At 35.7% G+C, this 26,573-nt stretch overlaps 1 protein-coding gene across 1 annotated transcript in view; it reads right to left on the bottom strand.

Moving 5' to 3' along the window:
- Window positions 1–2,940: 2,940 nt before the first annotated feature.
- PEX1 (peroxisomal biogenesis factor 1) overlaps window positions 2,941–26,573 on the bottom strand; it is a 47,135-nt gene continuing 23,502 nt past the window's right edge. The window contains exons 9-24 of the mRNA XM_074272234.1: window positions 25,679–25,758; window positions 23,336–23,468; window positions 21,385–21,481; window positions 18,574–18,744; window positions 17,290–17,444; window positions 15,941–16,130; window positions 15,520–15,686; window positions 14,028–14,162; window positions 12,180–12,244; window positions 11,070–11,212; window positions 10,870–10,973; window positions 8,508–8,684; window positions 7,187–7,417; window positions 5,283–5,480; window positions 4,775–4,905; window positions 2,941–4,302 (exon numbers count right to left, since the gene is read on the bottom strand). Coding sequence (XP_074128335.1) covers window positions 4,218–4,302; window positions 4,775–4,905; window positions 5,283–5,480; window positions 7,187–7,417; window positions 8,508–8,684; window positions 10,870–10,973; window positions 11,070–11,212; window positions 12,180–12,244; window positions 14,028–14,162; window positions 15,520–15,686; window positions 15,941–16,130; window positions 17,290–17,444; window positions 18,574–18,744; window positions 21,385–21,481; window positions 23,336–23,468; window positions 25,679–25,758 — 2,262 coding nt within the window. The 3' untranslated portion in view covers window positions 2,941–4,217. The remainder of the gene's footprint in view (window positions 4,303–4,774; window positions 4,906–5,282; window positions 5,481–7,186; window positions 7,418–8,507; window positions 8,685–10,869; window positions 10,974–11,069; window positions 11,213–12,179; window positions 12,245–14,027; window positions 14,163–15,519; window positions 15,687–15,940; window positions 16,131–17,289; window positions 17,445–18,573; window positions 18,745–21,384; window positions 21,482–23,335; window positions 23,469–25,678; window positions 25,759–26,573) is intronic.

The following is a 26,573-nucleotide window of genomic DNA, read 5'->3' as shown; positions in this document are numbered from 1 at the left end:
CCCAGAGGGACTGCTCAGAGGCAGCTTCAGATACAAAGAGGATGCATTCCTCCAGTCCCTGCAGGGAGAGGCCCAGGCACTCCGGAGCACACCCAGAGCCTCTGGGCTCCCACCTCCAGCATTGCGGACCTGGCCATCCAGAAACAGTGAATTGGTCAAGGAGCAAAAGACTCGGGTTCACTGGACGGACTGACAATGAAGTCATCATGGCCAGTGGTCAGTAGTGCTCTCTGGGCCCTGTGGGTCATGTGACTTCCTGAAGCTTAGGCCTGGGTTCTGACCCTTTCTGTCCTACAGCCCTCTGGGAATAGAGATCATGTGACTTCCTGAAGCTTAAGTCTGATCCTCTCCATCTCAGACTTTTTGAGAAGTCTTCACCTTCTCCCACTGACCCACAGCGTCTTTTCTTGGTCAATCAGGCCGGACTGTGAAGAAGACAGAAAACATGCAGAGAATTCATGGGAGGCCCTGAGTGAAAGAGAAGCCCTGGTGGATTATGAGTCTGTGTCCCTCCACACCAGGATCTCCCCTCCCCCATTCCCAAGGGCCTGCCAGTGTTCACCCATCTCTCCCTGCCCCTCAGCTGAACAAAGCTAAGGGACAAGAAGTGACAGGATGAAGCTTAGATTGGGGAACCAAAATGAAATTAGGTTTTCTGGTGATCAGGGAGTTTAAATGAGGGCTAGTGGCTGTGAAGGTCCGGGCTAGCTCCTCTGAAGGGCTCAGAATCAGTCCCTGTCAGGATAAGCAAAACGTTGTGGGCGCCAAAATGTAAAGGTCCAGTTGTCTCTTAAGTTGTCCTTGGGGACTGCCTCTCAGCTCACTCTCCCAGCCAGACTCTTCTCCCTCCAGAGTGCCATCCCACCTCTGTCCCAGAGGAGACTACTGCTCCGGGCCCAATGTGGTGGTCTTTTATCCTGGCAGAGATTGTAGTGAGAACTCACGGGGCTTGTGAGAAACACTTCAACCAATGAACTTGCTCCTTTTAAAGGTTGTGTAAACTCCTTTTAAAGGTGTAATCTACTTTATGTAAACTCCTCCTCAGAAGTTCAAAGGTGTAAACTCCCCTTAAAGGTCCAAACCAAAGGTGTGAACTAGAGAATTGTTAAGTACCGTCTTAGCACTTAGTAAGAACCTAACAAGTGGCAGGTTTGGGGTTCAGGAAACCAAATGGAGAGGTTTGGCTCCCTTGCAACTCCTTGGGATTCGGTGCAAGGGTAGGCAGCTTTGGGGACTCCCTTCTGGTGGTGCAGAGGCTCTCTGTAGTGGAATTTACAGATCCAAAAACCTAGATTGATAAGAGGTTTATTATGGAGATAGGAAGTATGATTAAAGTCTGATTAGGGAAATAGGTGAGGGTAGAGAGGATGGCACTGGAAAAGAGTATTCCAGTGGGCAGAGGCTCCTTGGGATGCCAAGCATAGTATAGCTGGCATGTTTGGCACCTCTGCAAAGAAAGGGTTTTAGTTTGGCTCTTTTTATAAAGAGAGATTTAGCTAAAGGAGGCCCATGGGTGGTGTCCCAAGTTGGCTCCTTGCTAGATTTCAGCCAGGGTTAGAATCTGAATTGAATTCAATGTGTTTCAGGACTGATCCAACCCCACCCAGATAACAAAGATAAAGGGTTTGTCCTTTGGGAGGGATCCCTCACTGAGGCAGAGTTGAAGATTTTCTTTAAGGATTTTCAGAGTTTTGGGGTCTCCTCTTCAAGCTGATGCTCAACTGCATCAGTTCAGTTTTAATGGCTGAAATAAGAATGCCTGATTTTTTCTGTTTATATCATTCGAAGCTTTGGAAACCACTTCCCACACAACTTCTGCTTGGTACCTGTTCCAGAATGCTCTCTTTGGATTTGGGGGCAAGAGGTCCTGTGAGCCATTAAGTGACTGATGGGCCCAAGATCCCAGAGCTGCAACAGGGTCCCAGACTACTCTGCATCCATGTCCTAAGCTTCCACTCTGCACAGCACCATTATTATTCTCACTTATAAAGATGAAAAATCTAAAGCTCACAAGGCTCAAGGGATGATCAGGTCTCTAGGGTCACTTGGCTACAGGTCTGACTCTCCTTCTGTGATGCCCCCCCCCCCCCCCAGCTCTCAGCAGAGACTCACATAAAGCTTTAGAAAAGTTGATAACCCAAAGGTCTATCAGATTGTGCATACCCTATGATCCAGCAATGTTTCCACTGAGCTTACATCCCAGAGATATTAAAGGAGGGAAAGGGACCTGTATGTGCAAGAATGTTTGTGGCAGCCCTTTTTGTAGTGGCAAGAAACTGGAAAATAAGTGGATGCCCATCGGTTAGAGAATGACTGAATAAATTGTGGTATATGAATGTTATAGAATATTATTGTTCTGTAAGAAACAACCAACAGAATGATTTCAGAGAGGCCTGGAGAGACTTAACATGAACTGAAGCTAAGAGAAATGAGCAGGACCAGGAAATCATGTGCACAGAACAAGATTACACAGTGATCAATTCAGATGGACATGGATGGCTCTTTCCAACAATGAGATGACTGATACCAGTTCCAATGGTCTTGTGATGGAGAGAGCCATCAGCTCTCCCAGAGAGAGGACTGAGGGGACTGAGTGTGGATCACAACAAAATATTCTCTTGTTGTTGTTCACTTGAATTTTGTTTTCTTACTCATTTATTTTCCTTTTTGATCTGATTTTTCTTGTGCAGCAAGATAATTGCATAAATGTTTACATATATTGGATTTAACATTTCAACATGTATAACATATACTGGACTGCTTGCCATCTAGGGGAGGGGATGGGAGAAAAGAGGAGAAAATTTGAACACAAGGCTATGCAAGGGTCAATGTTAAAAAATTATTCATCCATATGTTTTGAGAATAAAAAGCTTTAATTAAAAAAAAAAAGTTGGTTCAGATTTTTCATCCCCTCCAACCACATATGCACAGCACACCCAATGTAATTTTAAAATCTTTTTTAATACTTTACAGTTTTTTCAACTCATCCAACTCTTTACAGACAATACAATTTGTGAAAAAAAAATTCTCAAACAGGAATTGAAAGTAGCACAGAAAACTAAGCCACAAATTACTCATGCCTTCTTTGAGCAATGCATAATTCCTCCAATGGGAGTCAACAAGTCAGTGGTAAACAGGAGGTGCAGATGTTACCGCGCATCATCCTTCCAACCTCCAGGATGCATGGCGCCCTTGGGACAAGCGTTTCCTTCACACTTGACATCAGGAGTTCCTGTAGCCCCAAAGAATCCACTCCCTGGTGGCCAGCGAGCCCTGGCCCTCACCCTTCCCTGCTATGACTACATGCAGAGCCGCTCTCCCTTGTTCTTCACTGCCACTGCCTCCAATAACGAGGGTTTGCATGCTGGGTTGAGACCCTTGTTTCCTTACCCGAGGTAGAACTGGGAAGAGGTACTGGGAAGTTGTGGCTGAGCTCACTGCTCACCCCTCACCCCTCAGGCAGTGCTAAGGTCAGGACAACCAAGCAGTGAAAACAAAGGAGGGATGGACAGCAGTCTCCATGCTTTCCTCCTCCATGTAGAAAATGGTGATTTTCCTACTTCTGAAAGCTGTATTTTTGTTTAACTTTCTTCCCTAACTAGTACTAGTATATGATGGTTTGATTCAATATTTAATAGATGTAGAAAAAAAAATACCTTTTATAGATTGAACAGAGATCATTAAATATCTACCTTATACAGTTCCAACTGCTATAAACTGTGTGGACATGCCACCCATGGTATCATGAAAAGAACCTATCGTCCCATGAGTAAGACGATGTCATTTATTTCCAAAATAGTACTCTAAATCATGGGGTTCGTAGGGAGCAAAACAATGAACAAATTTCCAAGAAACAACTGAAGTGGTTGCTATCAATGATTTCCAAAAAATACACACAATGACAAATTCTAATGTCTCTTCAGACAAAGAGACAAATAGTTAGATACATCATTCATCCAATATTATTTCATTAAGTGCTTAATATTGGTTTACAGGAAATAAAATACAGAATGCAGTTTTAGAAATAAATTATTCTTCAATATTAAATAGCAAGTAACCCTGGTCACTAAATTAACTTTAATGTTAACAAATCTGTCATTGTCTTGATTTGTTAAGTTAAAGAGAAATTTACAGACACCATTTATAAAATTTGAGTGCAGTGGCACACTACTTCTTGATTAAAAAAGAAAATGAAACAAAATATTAAAAGTTTACTTTTATGCTAATGTTACTTTTTGGCCTGGTCGAAAAGCTGTTCCACTTTGACTTTTCCTCTTCTTTGGATTCTGAAAGTTATCATAGCTATGGGAAAAAATATATATAATTAATGCTTTTCTAACTTATAACAATATTACTACTGATAAAACTGTAACTGTGTACAGAATCAGTTCTCCACTGTAAAAGTTCCAAGTATGACCTTCTAATCACACTTTTAAGTGAGAAGGCAAAGAGGAAGGATTCATTTTTATGACAATTTTAAATATTTCAGATTTTTCTGCAAGCCCTACTTCTCTTCTTAGGACTTATAAGCAATTAAGAAAAAATAGATTAATTCAAAAACAATCCCATATTCACCCCATAGGAAAGAATGATTCTGACTTTTTTCCTGTGCTGTTGGATATATACATGTGTTCTAGGCTCACTTTTTCCTGAATTGGTCTGAAAATATTATAATTTCTGAAATAAAGAGATTAAACAAAACATTCCAAATAACTAACTGAATAATATCAGGAATATTAATATCTAAGTTTCTAAATCAAAAGTTACCACTTACAGATCAGCAAAATTCTTCCAGTCATCTGGACTAATGGATGGTCTTGTGTTACTGAGGGCAGTAATTAAATGAGCCTGGCTAATGGTTAATGTATTCTTAACTGGTCCTGGTTGAACAACGGTAACATCCTCCTTAATTAGAAAAATAAAGACAAGACAATGACAAAAAGCTAAATTAGCGATACATATATTGCCAAGATCTTATTTCTACCTATCAATTTCTGCAAAAGGATATATATATATTGGAATTATTAGACTTTGGAGATCATCCTTGTTGGCTCATTTTATATATGAGAAAGCTCCTTTCTCTTAAAATTTTATAAAAAATACTTTGAGTTAAGTTCATGATTAATTTTATTTTTCCTTCATTCATGTGACTATTGTCATTAGCAATCAAACTATGAGAAAGAAAATTTTTCCTGAACAAAGTAACTATGCCCTGCTCTTCTGTACAAAAGAGAAACAACCCAAAGCACAAATTCAATAGGAATTAATAATAAAAGGCATACTCCATTCTGGCTCCTGTATCTCTCTTTGATGGCGCTGATCTCTGCTTTCATTTGCTCTCTTTGATCTTGTGTGAGCTCTTGCAAACCTTCTTGGGATGACATTCTGAGCATTGGGGGTTGTGAAAGCACCAGATCTCTCCCAGTTACTCCAGTAAAATCATGAGATGTGGAGCTGGGTCCTGACAGACACTGAGAGCTCTGTAGAGGTTTTAAGCGTGGGATGAGTAAAAAAAAAAAAAAAAAGTAAACAATTACTGAAGTTTATGACATCTTTGAAGGAAAAAAAATTTTTAACCTAAGTCAAATTGAGTATTTTCAAACTGTACAATGTAACTAAGAATGCTTAAAATACTTTCTTGTATATAGAAAGAGACTAAAGCTTTCTTTTGGGAGTAGAAGTTTTTGCTCTGTAGTCAGTTCATAGGTGACAGACATAGCACAAAGTCTTTGTAACTTAACTCCTGGGTTATATTGCAGTACAAATGGACTTACGTTCCCCAAGTTTTAGTTTTACAGCAAATAGTTAAAGGTTCACTTATAGTCCTACATAGAAAACAAAACAACACCCCCTCCCCTCCACACACACATACACAAATCTCAGAAATATGAAAATGCTTCAAGTCAATGTTTCTAATCTTCCTGATAAGAAAAACAGATCAAATTTTCAAAATTTACATTCTCACATAAAATGTTAAGAGGGAAAACAAAATATTTTGTGTTTCATGCCAACATCATGCCAAGAAACCATAACCAACTGGCCTCTTTGGGGAAAGAGCTAAGCCATTGCTGTTCTAATTGAATTTTTAAAATGTTTTCTGAGCATTAATCTGAAAGAAGGTACTTTTTATGCCTTTCTCCTTTTCTCTGGTACTTGGCCTAAAAAATGTGAAAGATAGAATTTTCTGACATCTTAGGTTGCTTAATGATTCTATACTAAAAGATGCTAAGCTAACTATTAGTATTTAAGGAAAGATTATTTTTCTTCTGGAAAATTAAAAAAAGTTGAGGAGACATAGTACAAATCAACACAATAAAATGTTTAGATCACACAAAAAAGAGAAAAGTTAGTCTTAAGGACCCAATTAAACTGGCTTTTTGATTGCATTCATATCATATGGAATGCCAGTTAATCAAATGGAATTTTTCCCTTCTAATCATTTGGTGCTTTACAAAAATGGGTGAACAGTTTGTCTTATTCTTGCTTTTGTATCTCTCTGGTTGCTTAATGGACAAGAGACTTCATTTTTACTTTAAATCTAATTTTTTACATTCTTCATACAATTCTGAAGAATCCCCAGAAGAGATTATTCGCTTTTCATTAAAAGTTTTGCTTATGAATTAGAACCCATTAATCTTTGTATATATTAAAAAAAATTGTCTTAGATCCAAAGTTCAAAGAGAACAAGGGCCAAGATAATAACACTGAGTTGATTCTGTTTCTTTAAGCAAATCTTCAGGGAAACAAACTTAAGAATGACTTAGAAATGTCGATGTTATTTAGACAAAGTCTAAATCAAGGTTCCATGCCCATTCCCAATTATCTAAGGAAGAAAATATTTTGCAAGTCACAGTTTTAACATTGTCCACCTAGTAGCTCAGCTTTCACCCAGAGGGAGATAAACTTGACTTCATAAGCAGTGAAAATGACTAACTCGCACATCAATCTATCAATCAAAACTCATTCACTCAGGTACACAACTAGGTATGTAGAGATGATGACTTCCTTAATATGATTCCTTCACAGAGGTGGGGAAGGGTGAGAGGAAGAGATCAACAGCCAAACTTCACCCACTACAGTCTCACATCTAGGAAGGACCTAGTACTGGGAGGTATCTGCAAGTTCAATATGAATAGGCCACATTTAACCTGCACATTTAGAAAACGAGAATGGCTGCCCCAGGTACCAGTTCAGAAGTAGTTCCATTTCCTAGCTCTGATTCATAAGAGCTTCCAAAGTAAAGTCGATACATATTGAATTTCGATTCTTCAGGAAGCAGATCAGACATCTCTAGGGAGACAAGAGACTGTTCTAGACCACACTCTCCATCTCCAGCTGAATCATCAGAGCCACTGCTATGATTAAGGAAAACCATTGAAGACAGACTGAGGTCACTATCAGAACTGGAACCAATATCCTGAAAAAAAAAAAAAAAAAAAAAAAACACATAAAACGAGAAAGTCTTACAATGATTTAAATCTCATATCTATAATCATCACTAGACAGACATATAACAGAATAATTAAAATTCAAGGAAATAAAAGAATTTCATATACTTTCATAATATTTCCCCCTCCCCTCCATTCTCAAATACTTCAGGGAAAAGGAAAATCAAAAGATGGATTACATCATTTTTTTTTTTTAACTACATACTTAAAGAGACTTACTCATCTTTACCAAACTAGCCAATGGTAAAGCTTATAGGCAATCATCTTGATTTTTTATTCTTAATGGCTTAGCTAATTATTCTACATTTTGTCATAATGGAACAAAAACTGCATTGTTGGGACTTATGTCCAAACAGGTGCTAGGATTTTCATTATGCTATTAACAATTTATTAACCAAGAGTTAGTAAGTGCCCAAAATGTACCAGACACTGAGTGAAACTATGAATACAAAAGGGAAACAGACCTTTCCTTAAGGAGCTTAAATTCTATTGGGGATACAGGTTCATAGATGAATATTCTGATGCATACAAGAAAAGTTATACCATGATTTGAAGAGTGTAAGGAGGAAATCACTGGGAGCTATCAAGAAAATACTTTTGGATAGTGACAATACTTGAGCTAGGCCTTAAAAGAAGCTCTGAACTCCAGAAGGGGGGAAAGCATTCAAAGGACAGGAGCACAGAGGTATGAGAGGGAGTATAATGTGTGGCTGGAATGTAAGTACATGTTGTAGAGTTATCTTGGAAAAAATTGGACTGTGAAGGACTTTAAAATCCAAATAGAAAAGTTTGTATTTTATGTTAAGAGCCAATGGAGCGTTTTGAGAATGGGAAAGATGGTTAAAATTATAGCATGAAAAAAGAAGAGAATCAAATTCAAAAGAAAAATTGTTTCATGCAGAGACTTTCCCAAATAAGACATTTTCACATAAGTAACTGATAATAGTTTTATTACATTTAATAAAGGTTATTTCTTTCAATAAATCATTTCATAACAACTATAAAAATAAGTATTGATATAAAAAGCTGTGCTAACTTTTCTCTCTCTAGTGATCTTACTTGTGACAAGCCTGATGCCCGCCTGCCATGGATAGCCTCAAGCTGAGCATTGTACAGCAGAGCTTTCAGATCTGCGCCTGTAAACGAAGCAGTCACTGATGCTAAATGCTCAAGGTCTACATCATCTGTCAGAGGCAGAGAACCACTAAGGACTTTTAAAATTTCAAGACGAGACACCTGAAGGGAAAAATATAAGCCAATATGAGAAATGAGAAAATTAACTATTGTCTTAAGCCTAATTTTTTTTTGTCCATTTCCCATTTTCTTGATGATATCTAATTACAAATTGCAATGCAAACAACAAAACAAAAACAAAAATAGGGGCAGCTAAAATAGCTGTATGGACATGTAAACATACACATTTTAACATATTTAACGTATTGGTCTACTTGCCATCTTGGGGAGCAGGGGTGGAGGGAAGGAGGAGAAAAATTGGAACAAAAGGTTTTCAACTATCAATGCTAAAAAATTACCCATGTCTATATCTTGTAAATAAAAAGCTATGATAATAAAAAAAGAAAAAACATTTCCACAAACTAAAAAAAAAAAAAAAAAAAAAAAAAAATAGGGGCAGCTAGGTGGTGCAGTGGATAGAGCACCAGCCCTGAAGTCAAGAGGACCTGAGTTAAAAATTTGACATCAGATATTTAACACTTTCTAGCTGTGTGACCTTGGGCAAGTCACTTAACCCCAATTGCCTCACTAAAAACAACCCTCCCCCGCAAGACTGCAGTGAATCCCAATGTCCCAAGAATTAAAGCTGTAGGTGGTCCAAAGAGCATAAGGAGGACACAGGGATGGTATTCAATATATGCTTGTGACATTTTGGGAAACTGCACAGCACTTGGTAATAAAGGTCCTGGATTTGAATCTCAGAGAGTTTCTGTGTGACTTTGAAAAGTGATTTAATTTCCTCATCTGTAACATGAGAAGTCTATACCTGAAGACCCCTTCTAGATCAAAATCTAGGATCCTAGGAATGATGATACATGTAAGTAGTGGCATAAACGAGATCAATTGAAAGGGAAAAGGAGAGGGGACATGTGATGAACTGACATTAAAGAACTAGAAGCAGTCTTCCCGTGTACTCTAGACAGCAATCTGGACAACGGAGAGATTTAACGAAGTCCAGATTTTTCAATGAGAATTCAAATCTTAAAATGTAAATTTCTTCTTTTAAATGAATTTAAGAATTATCCAACAAGTTTTAAAGAAAAAGAAAATTACTTTCTATGAAGTCTACTTTCCTCGTTAACTTCCCCCAAAAGGAAAGGTACATGTAGGAAAATGAATGTCAGCATAAATGTCCTTTCTTGAGAAAATTAGCAAATGTCAAATTTATAGTTCTTTATTTAACAAGAGTGATTCAAAAGAACATCCAATATCAAAGATAGCCTTCTAAGTGCTATCTGCACATCAATATGAACTAACCAAAAATGAATTGAGTAATCTGCTCATGTCCTTATAATCTTTAGGTTTAAAATGTTATCAGAGTTATGTACTTTTTTAAAAGATTAAAGATCTTTTAAGTTGGTATTTGTCATTAAGACAGTGATACAGTGGATGAAAGGCCAGGACCTGAGTTCAAATTCAGTTTGTGATCCTGGACAAGTCATTTTATCCTATTTGCCTCAATTTCCTCATCTGTAAAAAGAGCTAGAGGAGGAAAAGACAGACTATGACAGAATCTCTGCCAAGAAAACCCCAAATGGAGTCCAGAAGAGTTGGACATGATTGAAAATGACATAACTCTAGTCAATTAAGAATGTGAATTAGGCCAAAAGAACTTGAACCGAGGAGTAAAAACTGATTCTGGGATCTCTCTGTTCTACTGGCCAGTAATTCTGGAGTTTTTAGTTTCCTGAGGAAGCTGCTAGTAAAGAAACTTTACATCTTTCTAGATAATTCAAATGCTCTAAGTATTTTCTGTTGTTCGATTGTTTCAGTTGTGCTTGACCCTTCAGAATTCCATTGGAGATTTTTTTTTAGCAGAGATATCAAATCAAGAGTGGTTTGTTATTTCCTTCTCCAATAGATCCATTTTGTCCAGTGATCTGAGATTAAGTAACCTGCCAAGTGTGACACAGCAAGGAAGCAGCTAAGTCTGAATTTGAACTCAGGTCTTCCTGCCTCCGGGACCAGGGCTCAACCTACTGAGTCAATAGCTCCCTCTTGGGCTAGAGTTCTAATATGGCTTAAAAGCTTAGTTGCTGCTAAGATCTAAGTTGCCTTGTAAGGACTAGCATTGATAGTAAGAAAGAAAACCCTATCAACTAAGTGCAAGATTAACTGCTGGAAATAAAATTCACACTCGGAAAACATAGAATTTGTTGGTTAGGGACCATAAATAAGAGATTATCACCTCATCTGGAGGAGGACAATACACACATTTGTCTAGACGACCAGGCCTAAGGAGGGCAGGGTCAATCAAGTCAGGGCGACTAGTAGCAGCTAATACATAAACACCTGAAGGAAGTAAAAGAAAAAAATTTATTATGATTAGGTAATGTTTCTGTGTGTGGAAAAAAAAAGAAAAGAAATTTGAGCACTGACAATGATTACCTTCTAAGCCTTCTACTCCGTCTAACTGAGTAAGTAACTGGTTAACAACACGGTCTGTAACGCCTGTATTATCATGACCTCGTCGAGGAGCAATGGATTCAAATTCATCAAAGAAAAGAATGCAAGGTTTGGCAGCCTGTGCCCTGAAAGAAACAAAGTAATAATAATCATCAATTCTGAAAAAATGAAAAGTACTTTTGGGGTAGTAAAGAACTGAGAATAAAGGAGATGCCTATTGATTAAGGAATGGCTAAAACATAACTTGGCTATGTGAATGTAATGGAATCTGACTGTGGTATAAGAAATGATGACCATGTGGAGTATAGAGAAACATGGAGAAACCAAGATGAATGGATGGAAAGGGAAGTAAGCAGAGCCAAGAAAATAATATATCAATGTAAGTGCAAAGAACAATCACTAAACAATAAAAATGAATGCTGTAAGATTACAAAGAACAAACTTGGCTCCAAAGAAGCCCTGGGGGGAGACAGCTTCTCTAACTCCTTTGCAAAGGAATTTTTTCTTTTTTAGAGAGTGGAGTTTCACAAGTATGTAACATTGCAAACAGTATCAAATTTTTTTTTCTATGTACTAATCAGTTTTGCTAAATGATAGCTCTATGAAAATAGGGAAAGGAAAATAGAGTAATTCACTTAGTATACAAATGAAAGATTATTAATAAAATTATTAAAATAAAAATGCAAATAGTAAATTAATTCATGAATCCTAGTACCATTAAAGTTATTATGGAAGATAGAACATTTGCAAATACTAATAATTTGAAGTTTAAATTTTTTTTTCACTTTACCAATGGAAACGCTAAGGTTCTGTAGCTTGGTCTACAATACAAACAAAAATTTAGTACATGGTAAAGGAAGAACAACTCTGTACTAAATATAAATATAATGTCAATTTACAAATAACATCCAATAAGATACAAGGATCTCTGACACCCAAATTAGTTGATAAAACACAGGTTATGAACACTTAACTCTATAAAGAGGAAGTTACTAAAAAATTCTTACCAAAAATGGACTATTGGTCAATATTTCTTAAGTTAAAATACGACAAAACACTGGAGAACCAACCTGAAAAAGCTGGAGGACCAACCTGATAAAAATATCTCGAACTGCTTGTTCACTTGCTCCAATATATTTACTGAGTAGTTCTGGTCCCTATCAGGGAGGATATAATTCTGTTAGCATTCAAAACAAAGTTATTACCTCCAAATGGAATTTTCTCGTTTATCAAAAAGCATTCTTAAGAGAACCAACACAGATTTAAACATCCAAATATGAAGTAATGGAAAATTCAAAAAATAAGAACACATTAGTTGGTCTCTCCTATAGTTAATGATTGTATTTTTTTACCAGCATATTCATACTTAAGAGATAATTTCTTTGTTTCACTGAATTGATGCCCTGTGGTACTCTGTCCTGGTATGAAAGTGACCCTGGACTCTTTAAGACTGTACCATTAGTGCACAAGCCTTGAAGCTCAACCCAAGTTGGGAAGCCTTCAAACATGGGCCCCATGGAGAAGCTTGATTACCAGGTGATGACTACTGTTGGCCACAGTATTTTATAATGGTGTCCATTCCAGGATGGTGGGGCTGAGATTTGCCCTGGTAGAAGGAATAGCCAAAGTGATGACATTCTCCTTGCCTGCTGGCAGAGGTGCTATGTATCAGCTTCTGTTACTAAGAGACTCACCCTATTAGAAAACTCAGGAGATTCCAATTAGCATGAAGAGATGCCAAACTCTTTGGCTAGCATCTTCATCTACTGATACCAATGTAGGTATGTTTTAAAAGGAAAAGGAAGATAAAGTACACTTTTCTCTAAAAGTAAACTGTTTTAAACGTAACGGCTTTACAGTTTTAAAAGTAAAATAAAATGCTTCATTTGGTAAATCATCAATGTTCATTTTAATTTTACTTTTCAAAATTGGGACTATCAAGTATTAAAAACGATCCTTCTTTAATATTAATTAGAAAAAAATTATCAATGCTGAAAAAAAAAAACCACAGAGAACCTTGTCATTATTCAAGGAAAACTTAGAATATAAAATTCCTCCAAATTTTTGGTATTCTTGATTTTATTAATGTAACATTATTTATGTGTAGCCATACAGACACACAAGACACAAACACATTCTCTCTCTGCATTATTAACTGGCTTAAAACTTGCCTTCTGATTTGGGCCACCCAGTATTAAAATGTTCTCAATGTAATCTTGCGGACGAAGAACTACAAGTTTACAATTAAGGCCTAGATCATAAGAAAGGATATGCCTCTCTGTGACAAAAACTAAGGATTTTCACCCTAGAGATTAGACTAGCTATTTCATGTAACCTTCCTATTAATAATCCATCCTACAATGCAATTTGGAGATTTTGTTTGTTGACACAAGATTCTTCCCTCTAAAGGAAGAAGCAAAATAAAAAATGCAGTCAATATGTAACAAAAGGCAAACCTGCAAAGTATAACATATCAGAAGAAATATTTCAAGTGCAAATAAGAAAAATGGAACTGTGGAGTCTGGAAAGGGAAAAGTAGAAGAAGGGGGATTTGTTAGAACCATTCAGGATGGGAGATGCTCATTGGCTTTGCAGGCATATTCCAAAGGGTAAATAAGTGTGTTTTCTTTCTGGCATTTATCAGCCTTGTGGGAGCATGTATTATAGTTCCATTTTCTTTAAACCTAAGTAAAAGTCATAGTCAACACATATATACACACACACACACAAACACACATAGACACACATCCCTACATCTACATGCATGTCTGCATACAAACATAAACATTATCTGATTTTTCATTCAAGCAGCCAAAGAGTAGAAAAAGGAAAATAATCAATAATTTGATTTTTCATAATAGAGTATCATTATAGATAAAAAGCTTAAGGCTGACTCCCCGTTTCCCATGCACATATCATCCTGTACAATATTCAGCATACCTTGATACTGATAAAATTCATCCCACTCTCTCTTGCAATTACTCCTGCTATTAATGTTTTTCCTGTACCAGGAGGACCACACAGCAGTATTCCTGTCCTCTGTCGGATAGGCAAGTTTGAAAATAAATCCGGGTACTGAAAAATATGACAAAGAGCTAAATTCTAAAACTGAAAATGACTAATCAGCAGTTAAAATACATTTTATAAAAAAAAAAAGTTCTTCAGATTCAGTCCAAACTATCCCATTGTCAAATGTCTTTAGTAGTATTATTTATTTAAATGCAAAAGCACAGCAACAATAAGATACTTATGTGAGGAGGCAAAAGTTTTTAATGAAACCAACAATATTTTTGACATGTAAAAATATAGAAAAATATATTAGCTAGCAGTATTTGTAGCACAGGAATTAAGAATAGTTCAGTTAGCATTTTCTATCTTACCCTCTTTTCTTCTCAGGTTATATATGGAATACTTGAAAATGAAGCATAACATTAAGAAAAAAGTCTATAAGGCAAGACGATTCTTAGTATGATTATTTTTATCCCTCAATGCCAAATACAGTACCTTCTATGTAACTGACATTTAGTAAATGGGTGCTCATGAATCACTATCAAATCGGTCTTAGCAGCCAATGGTACTGTGGTCAAGGCCTGGCTGGAGTCTGGAAAGCCTGAGTTCAAATCAAATATTTACTAGCTGTGTCACCCTGGACAAGGCACTTAGTTTCTATTTGCCTCCATTTCATCATCTGTAAAATGGGGATAATAAGAGCACCTGCCTCCCAGGATGGTTGTGAGGATCCAACAGGATAATATTTGTGAAGGGCCAGGCACTTCATAACAGGTACTTTATAAATGTGAGCTCTCCTTCTCCTCCCTCCATGACTAGTACGGTCTTCTGGTACCTGATCTGAGTTGTGAGTCCTGTTGACAATCCCTTTAGTTGGTGCTTGGCCCCGGGCCTGGCACACAGTTATAATTAAATCTTAGTAGTTGTCTGATGACTTGATCTTGGTAGCAGTGGGCTTGTGGTCCTCTCCTGTGCCCAGGTTCTTTCCAGATTCCTTCTTTCCTAGGCTCCTGGCCTCTCTCTTCGGACCCTGGTCTTTGCTACTTCAGCTTCTGAGTGCCTCTGCTCACCATTTCAACCCAGTGACTCTCCTAGATTCTGCAGCATGAGCTTGGAACGGCTGAAATACACAAACCTGCCTTGACCATGCCTTCTATCTATTCTGCCTGGTGTCAATTGCCTGAGATTTCAAATCTTTCCTGAACTCACTCCTCTCTCCAGCTCCTAGTCTGTGCCCTCCTGCATTCTGCAAGTCTGAGTGTTGACAGTTCCATTTGCTCAGCAAAACTGAAATTGTACATTTGCCTACAAGAAGCCTTCTTCTGAAATACTAATTCATTCAAACTCTTAGAAGCAAAGTCAAAATTGGTACTTTGTAGTTCTTCTGGAAATAACTTCTTCCAATTAAAAAAAAAATAAATACCTTGGCTGGTAACTGGATGGTATCCATGAGAATCTGCCGAACTTCACGTAAGCCACCAATCTTGTCCCAGCCTACATCTTTAGGCTTATGCAGGTTTACATTTCGCAGAGATGTTGGAGTAAAGCCTTTGAGACCTTTTTGAAAGTCTAAGGTTTTTAAAAGTAATCCTGTTTTAAAAATAACAAATAAAATAGTTCTGGTACTTTGAATTGAACAAAATGAATTTTTAAAAGTATTTGATATTGAACAAAATGAATTTTCAATACACTTTACTTGTCTTTAAGGTTCACAGTGCTAGCTAATTAAATGCCTCTAAACAAGTAAAATGAAAAACAATTATTCTTGATGTAAGCTAACTGCAATTGCACTTCTAGATGCAGGAAAACACAGTCCTCAGCTACAGATTTTGCCAGTAACATACCCTCCTTTGTGCACACGTTCCGGCTGGAGATACAGGCATGGACAGCTCGATCCACAAGCATTGTGAAATCTCTAGCTACAAAACCTTCAGTTTCTTTTGCAATACAACGCAGGTCAAGATCAGTGAATTTATCTACATCACAGTTAAGTTTATTTTTTATTATACAATGAAGAATTTCCTGTCTTTGTTCCTGGGAGGCAGGGGGAAACATAATTAAAATTCATAATTCTAATCACATCTAAATTTTTTGCATATACTTTCTGAGAAAATCCAGTGTGATAAAAATAACAATTATTTGTACTCATTTAAAAATACTTTTCTTTGACAAATCAAATGGAAGTATGAATGCAATACAATTATTTTTTCAATCTTGAAACATCATAACCAAAAATTAATATAAAGATAAATTGATATACTACTATTGCAAGCCTAGTATTACATGAGCATAGGTAAAAAAAATTTTTTTCAATCAATGTTACTTGACAATCTATGTTTTAGTCTGAGCTAATTTGTATCACTAAGACATATTAATGTTTTACAACAAATTTGTATAAGCACAGATTCAAAGCTTAAAAGAAAATAGTCCAAGCCTAGGGAAAAATAAGGAATTGACAAAAGTTTAAATAAAAAATTAAAATTCAATTGCCAGTATAGGAACATTTATCTGATGCGTCATATCTTGATACTTCTAAGTGGAGTGGGTAAATGCAGACTGGTGAAAAAATTTTAGGTCAATAAACTATAAAAAGAAAACCATCTATATTGCTGGTTTTTTAATGTTCCCACTCCCACAGAAAAAGAATATTCTCTAAGATAAGTAGTTCCCCTGGCAATCATAAAGATAACTGGCAAGTATGGTTTTCCTAAATACATTTCTGCCTTAGGTTGGATTTGGCTTGTAGCAAACTCAAAATATAATCGCCATTTATTATCCCATGAACTTCCCTACCTTCTAATCCCAAATCTTAATAGCATATAAAATTGGTCTCATAGAAACTCATCTAGAAATCAACAGAATTTTTCATGGGACTATCTCGGGATACTTTATGTAATCTCAATTAATGGCAGGAAGCTTATGTAGAAGAGTAGAAAAAAACAGTGCCCTGACAATTAGCTGAGCTCCTTGGACCTGTTCCCAAATACCTCGTGTACAGAGTAGAGAAGTAGAAAAGTGAAAAAAGAGGTTAATTTTGGAAGATGTTCTCAAGTATAGGTATATTAAACCCCTGAAATTAAATAACTCATTTTCCAAGTTGTCTTCTAACATAGAATACCAGGATTTATTGTTCTTTTTACCCAGAGATAGTCACAAAGAAGAGTTTAACCATTTCTTTCCCAAATGCTGTTACCTGATCTGGAGCATTTATAGGCTGGAAGCTTTGAAATAGATGGATTCCTTGTGCAGAGACAAGTAAAGGATGTAGAGAATGCTGAGTCTGGCTTGTGGCAATCAAAGCAATCAAACTTCCCATGGCAATAATCTCCTTGATCATGTCTCTCAAAGCTAAATATGAGTAATATATCTCTATTAGCATAAAAAGCTTAATAGCTACCCAAAAAATCTCATAAATTAAATGTGCTCCATATGCTTTTAAAATTACAGTGGTCCACAGATAATTTCTCATTTGGATATATGCTCATAGCTTTCTGCAAAATAACTTCACAACTATTAAAAAGAATCTAATGAGAGCATGGGAGATTGAAGAAGTAAATAGCTTGTATTTCTCATTCCATGTGACTAGTAATGCTCTGTATATTGAATCAGATACTATATACAAATATTTGGGGGTCACTAATAATTTCTTTTTTATAGAATAAGCAAAACTTTGGTTGACAACTTTTGGAGGTGACTGATCAGGCCTTTGAGATTAAGTTCTGCAAATTCTGATTCCCTTGACAAATTTGCAGCTTACTGGGTAACAATACTGATAAATGCAAAATTACTTGATATTTATACACAGAGTTTGTCTCAGAATTAAAGCTTTCAACCCTATTAGGGACCCACTCAAAGACAAAGCTTTTCCATATCTGATATTTCAAAATGAGAGCATTACAAAAAGTTATTAATACCTCAAACCCCAAGAACTATCATACTTTATCGATTTCAATTTTAAAACTGAAAGAAAAAAAGAGAAAAAAAAAACTGAAAGAAACCACTTTACACAAATCAGGGATGATTAAAAAGGCTCTAACCAAGAAACTTAGGATCCATGTTCCATTGTGTAAGTTCAATAAGGGAAAACTACACAGTGTTATACTGAGATCTCAAGACTACAGCATATTGCAAAGGGATATATATATATATATATATATATATATATAAATCTCATTTGATCACAGTTCAGGGGAAGGTGCCCATTCCCTTTTACAGCTAGGGAAAATGAAGCTAGTAGAAATAATGTGCTTGCCTGAGGTGGTACAGTTAGTAAGGGTCTGGGGCAGGATTTGAATATGGACCTGACTCTTATCTACTATGTCCTAGAAATATTTACAGAGACCAAACCTGGCAGTGTAGGGCTGCAGAAAATCCCCCTTTTCAAAGCTCCTCACCAAAATGACTTGGACAAGAGAGCTAAAAAACAAGTTTTGTGGCAAGGGAAGGTTTCCCCCAAAGTAACCCCTAATGTCCTCACCATATGCCAGTCGCTGACTCTGAACTGCATTAGGACCATGCTCCTGCTCTGGCATGGCTGATACACCAACAATATGATCCAGATCATCAAGGAGAACAACAGAAGGCTGCCTCCATATAGCTTCTGAGAAAGCTGACTCCAGGGCTTTCTGCACGTTTTCAGGTCTTTTCCCTATAACAGATGACAAGAAATGCTCCAAATCTGATTTACTCTGTAAAGACTTGAAGGCCACACATAAATAGTTTTTGTTCCATGTGAACCTGTGATTTCACAGGTGCAAGGAATTCTCAGTGAGGAAACCATCTGCTATGTGGTCCTCTAAGCAACTGCTAAGGAAATGAAGCTGGAATCCAATGATCAAACCCAAGATTCTAGAGGAGACTAAGCAACAGGCCACCTTCTGGAAACTTGCTCATTGTGAATGTGGATGGTTAACAGTGAACAGGACAATCTATTAAGAATACAGGCAGCATCTAGGGGAGGGGGTGGAGGGAAGGAGGGGAAAAATTCAGAACAGAAGGGAGTACAAGGGACAATGTAAAAAAAAAAAATTACCTATGCATATGTACTGTCAAAAAAAAGTTATAATTATAAAATTAATTTAAAAAATGAAAATGGGGGAAAAAAGATGCTAAGATACATCATCGTAATGAATCTTGATATAGTTAATTAGGAAATTATTTCAAATCATATCCCATAATGCCCAGCTTATCTCATAGAGTATGAAATATTGGGAAAGAATTGCTTAAATTAAGTAATTTAAGCTATTTTAGGCAAATAAAGATAATCAAAACGCTCTATTTTTTAAAATACAAAGATCATATTCTGAAAACTAAAGGATGTTAGATAATAAAAACAACAATAAAGTGCTACTTTGACAAAAAAAAAAAAAAAAGAATACAGGCAGCTTAATTACCAAGTAAATAGATTCGTAAAGCAGTAAGAGAACATACTGTCCAAATTTTGAGAATTTTTTAGGACTATGGAAAGATGCCAAAAGATAAAAATACTATAACATTTTAGAATCTAAAAAGATATTAAGAATCACTCAATCTAACTTTCCAAAGGAATTTAATCATGGAACCTACAGTTGGCCAGAGGGATAGACTCTTCATAAGATAAAAGTGGATTGGGAACATTTTGGAACAAAGTAGAGGAAATATTACCACCAACAGATTTTCTCAAAGACTAATTCACATTTAGCAGAACCATCATGTTTCTCAAGAAAAAAGACTGAATTAGAACCTTGAGCTTGTTTTCTCCTTTTGCTCCCCCATTTCTTGGATGAATAAATAAGGCCTGGGGATGGAGAGGTAAATCACAAGCACAATAACAACTTTTGAGTCAATGGCAGAACTGTGAGTGATTCCCAATTGTCTGACTTCCCACCCATTTTCTTCTGAATCACAGGGCCTTCTTTCAATACTCCTAATATTAATAATATACCACTAGTAAGTGTTAGGTTTGCTCTCTCTCCCCCCCCCCCCCGCCCCAGGCTGGGGTTAAGTGACTTGCCCAGGGTCATACAGCCAGGAAGTGTTAAGTATCTGAGGTCAAATTTGAACTCGGGTCCTCCTGAATTCAGGGCTGGTGCTCTATCCACTGTACCACCTAGCTGCCCCCCTACCAAATAAATTTTAAAACTCAAATAGATCTACATTTTCCGAAAGAACCCCAGCTTGATTAATCTAACAATTATTTAGGAGATTTTTCCCTGACTGGTCATCTGTAGACTAATTTTAAAGAAAAGAGGTAGTGCCCTCCTATTCCTGAGAAATGTAGAAAATGTGCTGATTCAAAATGTGGAATTTGTGGACAATTTTTTAGGATAATTCTTTTAAAAATGAAAATCTATTAAACATAAAATTTCTTATTGCTTTCATCTCAAGTGAGTCAAAAACAACACAGAAACTACGAATCTTGATTTTTTTTTCCTATTGTTGGATGGGTTTCCTCAAATAAGGTATTCTTAAATTTAGCTATAAATCATTCATAAATAAGAGAAATCTGCATTTGTGGGAAACAAATTAAGTAATTAAAGTAAAGAAGCTATCAAGAGAAATACTTAGAGAACAAATAATCAGGGAGATATTAACTAACAAATCTTTGTAATTATGGACCTAAAACAGAATCTTGCCTATTTTAATATTAAGAAGTAAAATCAAATCAGTCTTTTCTATAGCTGCAGAAATATCTGTCCACATAAAAGAACCACTTTAAGATTTATAGAGGGCTTTGTTCACATTTCTCTTTGGTTCAAAATATTTTCTGATCCCCTAAAATAATTATAAAAATCCCCAACCATGCCAACATATACTTCTGATAAACCTACAAATAATATGTATAACATAATTCTTATTTCAACTTTGTTTATACATATAAACTCTTATCCATCATACAACTAAGCAAAGACCATAGGTACATATAAACAGGGATTCACTTGGCTAATTAACCACCCAGGAAGGAATTCCTCAGCCCCAAAGACAAAGTTCTTAGGGGAGGTTGTTTACTTGCCGGAACACCTCCAGCCACTGACTCAAGAGCAGTTCAGAACATCAAAGCAAGGAAACTCACTTTCATTTCTCCTTCCCCTTTACTACTAAACTGAAGCTTTACCCCCAAGAAAAATGAAGTTTCTACACATCCTTCAAAGAAGTAAAAGAGCAAAACAAAAATGAAAAAGGACTAAGTAGATTCAACATAGAAAAGGTAATCTGAGAAGTCAGGAGTTAAATTTAACTTTAATTAATAAATTTTCTCTGTCTTTTAAAAAAAGTAATTAATATTTTAAAAAGGTTATCATATTCCTACCTCTTAAGGCTTTACAGTCAATTATTTCCATGTGAGCATCCAGTCTGTCAAATGCTTCTTTGCAGATAGCCTTAGCTAGAGTTGATTTTCCACTCCCCTAGAAAATAAATTTTTCTAATAACTAAAATTTATTATTAATAAATTCAATAACAAAAATTGTTGGCAAAATACAAAACTGATCCAATCATCAATCAATAAGTAGTTGCCAAATACTTGATAGCTCTGTCCTGTGCTAGAGAATGTATGAAATACAAAAGTATTAAAATGGGCCCTTTGAAAAAATTCATGATCTGTGGTCTGTATACCATGGAGTATAATTTTTTATAGTGCAAGAACATAAAAGCATAGATCCTCAACCATTTGGTGATAGTTTAAATTAGGGACCAGAAAACTATACCCAAGAGTCACCTCTAGCCTGCTGCCCAGGGGACTCCAGTTTACCAAATCTTGGTTTAAATCTATCATTTCATGTTTTCCCCCCAAAATTAAGTACAGTAAACCCACTGATGAACCTGATGACCCATATGTCAACATGTCAAGACCAGTGGCTTTGTCAGTTGGGAGTGTCCTTCCACTTGAGTCACTTCTCCATGATTCTATCTTCGAAGTGTTCCTTGAGGCTCCAAGAAGAATAGAGGATCACAGAGCTATAGCACCAACTTGAAGAGGCTCAAGAAACCATTCTCATCAAACTTTCCCTTTTACAGAAGAGTTAGATTTGTTCGGGCTCAAATATGTAATCTCAGAGAGGAGATGCAAAATCAGATCTTCCTGAAACTTTATCCAGTTCTGTATTACCCTTCTCCAATAAGAAACCAAGAGAAGTGAAAGGGGAAAAACAAAACAAAATAACAATAACACTAACCCAACAAAAAAGGAACTACACCTAGGGTGGAACCAGCCTTTTCTAAGCTGGCAGAAGAATGGCAAATCCAATCCAACAAGGATTTATTAAGTACCTATCACCTGTAAGGCAATGTGCTAGGTGCTAGAAAGAAACAAAACAAATTAAGTAGAGGAAGGGTCTTTAGAATTTTAAAACTGAGGGTATTTTACATGTGAAAACTTTGGTAAGTGACCAATGAATTGATCCATCCTGAGAAAAACTAAACTGCACTGAAAGTGATCTGAGCAAAGAAAGCCTTTAGTGAGGGAGCAAAAACATCTCAAGAAGAGAGGGCTAAATTCTAGACCGCTGAAGAGACAAATGTCTCTCAAATAAGGATGATTTACAATATATTATCTTGGTCCTCTAGAGAGGTCAAAGAAATATACTCGTCTCATAAGTAAGAGAAGAAAGTATGGATGAAGAATGAAGTGGAAACTGTCAAATGCAATTGCTATATTGGCTGCCTTTGCTTAAAATTGCTATTCTTACAAGGAATAGTTAAATCAAGAGGGAGAGGAGAGCCAGATGGAAATAACAATGACATAAAACCAAAAGATGACAAGAGACTTTTTATAAGAGAATACTGAAGATAATTCAATGTGTTCTTGATGCCTCTGAGGCAACATCAATGAACAGCAATCCATTCCAGTACTGTGACTTGCTCAATGCTACCCTCAGTAGAGAATACTGGGGGATGACTCCCAGGAAATATTTCTAAGCTTTCTCTACAGGTTAATGTTAAGTTGGGATCTGTCAGTCCTTCTGGCTTCCACTGTCTGAAAGTACTTCTCTTCCTCCAGCACAGATTCTAAAATTAGAATTTGAAATATAACAAAAATCAATGGGCTCCAAGTGATCAGCTTGTAACTGCATTAAGGTCAAACTATTTTACTTTTTTATATAAATGAAAATGTCATCAGGATTCTTAAAAGTGGTAATCTTTTTTTTGTATATAATTGTTTTAAGATAGTACTCAAAAACCAAAGACACAAACATTGAAAGATACTCTATTCTTAAGCTGAGTGTATAGGAAGCACACAATATTGGAATTGTAAGAAGCACCTTCACTCCTGTAATAAGAACAGCTCCATTCCGAAGTCCAGCAACAATGGAGGTCAATTGGCGAGATAAAGGGCGGCCCAAGAGACTATGGGTGACATGCTCTAGAGAAATTATTCCTTGTTTATTCAACCCCCTGCAAAACATACAAAATAGATAACTCAATACTGAAACATAATGACAAAATATTGCTGCTAAAAATCCTTAAGCTTTCTACATCAGGCTAGAGCATCTTAAACAATGGAGTAAAAATTTAAAAATTCTAATTATTGGAAAGAGTCTAATTTAATAAAAAGTCTGAATTACGGATTTTTAAATTTTAGTTTTATTATTCTCAAGTACGTGCAAAAATTAGGACAAAGTTAATTTGGCTTAGTAGAGAGTGTTAAGAGACTTGCTTTAGTTTTTTTTAAAGGTTTGTTTTTTTGTTTTTGCAATCAGCCTATCAATTATAAATAGGTACTTTAAAAGTGTTTGGGATAAGATTAAAATAGATTTTTCTCTTAAAACATCCCCTCTAAAATCTTGTTTGCTTAGCAAATCTAATTATTATAATTAAAAGATCTGCCTAGATATTGCCTATTTATTACAAATTCCAAAATACTTCAGGCCAAATAGATGCTTTATTGACAACTTAAACTATATTCTCTCTGAAAATTCATATAATCGGATTTCTTACTAATGCTAGTAATAGCACAGAGAGTGCCTGGAAGCTAGAAGGGTGCTTCCTATGCTCTCTTGTTTGGTCCTAAAACCAATTTTGTAAGGTAGCTGGTATCAGTATCCTTATTTCATTGATGAGAAAACTGATGTGGAAAAAAGTTAGCTGACTTTCCCAAGGTCCTCTAGCTAGTAAGTGTCTCTAAAACAGGATTTGAATATAGGCCTTTTTCTTTCTTTCTTTCTTTTTTTTTCCTGAGGCAATTGGGGTTAAGTGACTTGCCCAGGGTCACATAGCCAGGAAATATTAAGTGTCAAAGACCAGATTTGAACTCTGGTCTTTCTGACTTCAGGGCTAGTGAAGCTTTCTTAATTGTAAGATTGACACACTATCTTTTGCGCCACTGTGCTCAAATTATAGTTCTTTTAAATTACAAATACTAATTATACATTTGTCAAAAACCTAGTTGAGATAGGTAATAACATACATACTCAATAAGAGTTTAGAAATCTATCTTACTCTGCAAGAAAACAGGAGAAGAATGGAATGTAAGAAGGGGGGTAGGGTGATAAAATGAGAGGGCATATTGGGGGAGGGAGTGGTCAGTAGCAAAACACTTTTGAGCAGGGACAGGTCGAAAGGAGAGAGAATAAATGGGCGGGAATACAATTAGCAATAGTAAGTTTTGAAGTAAATTTCTCTAATGGAATATTGCTCTCTGGAAAATGATGAGCAGGATGCAATCAGGAAAAAGCAAACAAACCTAGAAAGCCTTCCATGAATAAAGTAAAATATACTGTATACAAAGTAATAGCAATGTTCTGGGATGATAAGCTGTAAATGACAGTTATTCTCAGTAGTATACTGATCCACCCAACTACTTTCAAGGATTTATGATGAAAAATACTATCCTTACCCAGAAAAGGAACTGATTATGTTTGAATATAAATCTAAGCATATTCTGTTACTCTTTCTCTCTTTTTCTCTATTTTTAACTAAAGGTTTTTGTTTTCATTAGAGTAGAACATCTTTTTTTTTTAAAATAGCTTGACTTTTATGGAAATTTTTGAATAATTTCACATGTGGTTTCTTAATTGTGGATGAGGATAAAGTAGGGAACCTAGAACTCAAAAATCTTAAAAACAAATGTAAAAAGAAATGTTTTGAAAGTAACTGGAGGAAATATTAACTAAAAAAATAAATTTCAAACAAACAAATAAACTTAGTTGAAAATACTGCTTGCCAATAATCTCATTACCCTCTGGTCTTATTAAAGAATGTGGAGAACACATGTAATCTTAGTTGTTAAACTTATAAGAAGGTGAAGAAATAACATAATTTAAATACTAAAATTATTTCTTCATTGAAATTTTACAACATGTTTTGCTTTAAGAATTACAAATAATTGTTGCTATATAATCATAGACAATCTGGCCTCTTTCTTCTCACAAATAGATTCTCATTGTAAAGTGGTTAATAAGCTACATGCTTTAGGCTATGAGAATCAAGTGAATTACTGAACTAGATATCGCCTGAATGGACCCAGACAATCATTGGAATTATTGGAGAATCCCTGAAGAGGAATTAATAGTTACGAGCATTCACACTGTAATATCTGTACATAAAGGTCCTTGCATGGAGACAGAGTAATTTAAAACAAATTTTGTTTGGCCCACATTTCTTACCCTAAGGAATTCAGTGTTAAAAAAGGAAGAATAAAGCTGGTTTCCTCATTGCTTTCCTCTTGTGAAGGAAACAGAAGAACCTGCCAAAACAAAGAAAAGCATCTTTAATTTTGAGAGAAGCATGATAAACAGGCAGTTTTATTTAGAAAACAAAAAGCAAAGTTTCCCTCAAAAATAATATTTGAAAAATATTAACATTGGTAGAAATATATTAAAAGATTTTGTATTTCTGTAACTACTTTATTTCCTTATATAACTAGGCATATTTACATAATTAAAAAACTTTAGCAATCTGGTATTTGGATAATACCTCTATGAAACATAATTTTATACTTTGCTCTACTTGTTATGCCTTTCTATCTCCATGGTATTAGAATATCTAAAAAGGCCTATTTTAAAAATAACAACAATTGAGTTTTTATTTTAAATGTGATGTCAGTTCAAATGTGAGGGAAGAAGGAACAATAATACAAACTGGAAAGAATGTAAGAAACACATCAATCTGACAAAAATGATAAAAATCAATGAAATCACAACATACCCAGAAGGCAATATATCTCAACCCATTTTCTTCCACAAGTAGTAGTTCATTTTTTTACATGGGAAGAACTAAGATCCCATCAAGAAATTTGATAATTACTTAAAAATATTTGCTTTTTAAAAATTCTTAAAAAACTTTCCAAATGATTTTATTTGCTCATAAAAGCATTCAATGTAAATCTAACCAGTAAACAGGATTCTATAAAGCTATTGTAGATATAACATATCAAGTTAATCTGTAATCTAGACATTCATGTATGTCAATATGATTAAGGGGTAGGAGAATGTTTTCTATAGGATATTTATTTATTTATATACTTTTTAATATAAAATAAGAAATCATTATTTTTACTAA

Source organism: Sminthopsis crassicaudata, chromosome 5 (assembly GCF_048593235.1).
Source record: "Sminthopsis crassicaudata isolate SCR6 chromosome 5, ASM4859323v1, whole genome shotgun sequence".
Lineage (NCBI taxonomy): Eukaryota > Metazoa > Chordata > Mammalia > Dasyuromorphia > Dasyuridae > Sminthopsis > Sminthopsis crassicaudata.
This window is presented reverse-complemented; position numbering and strand designations above follow the sequence as displayed.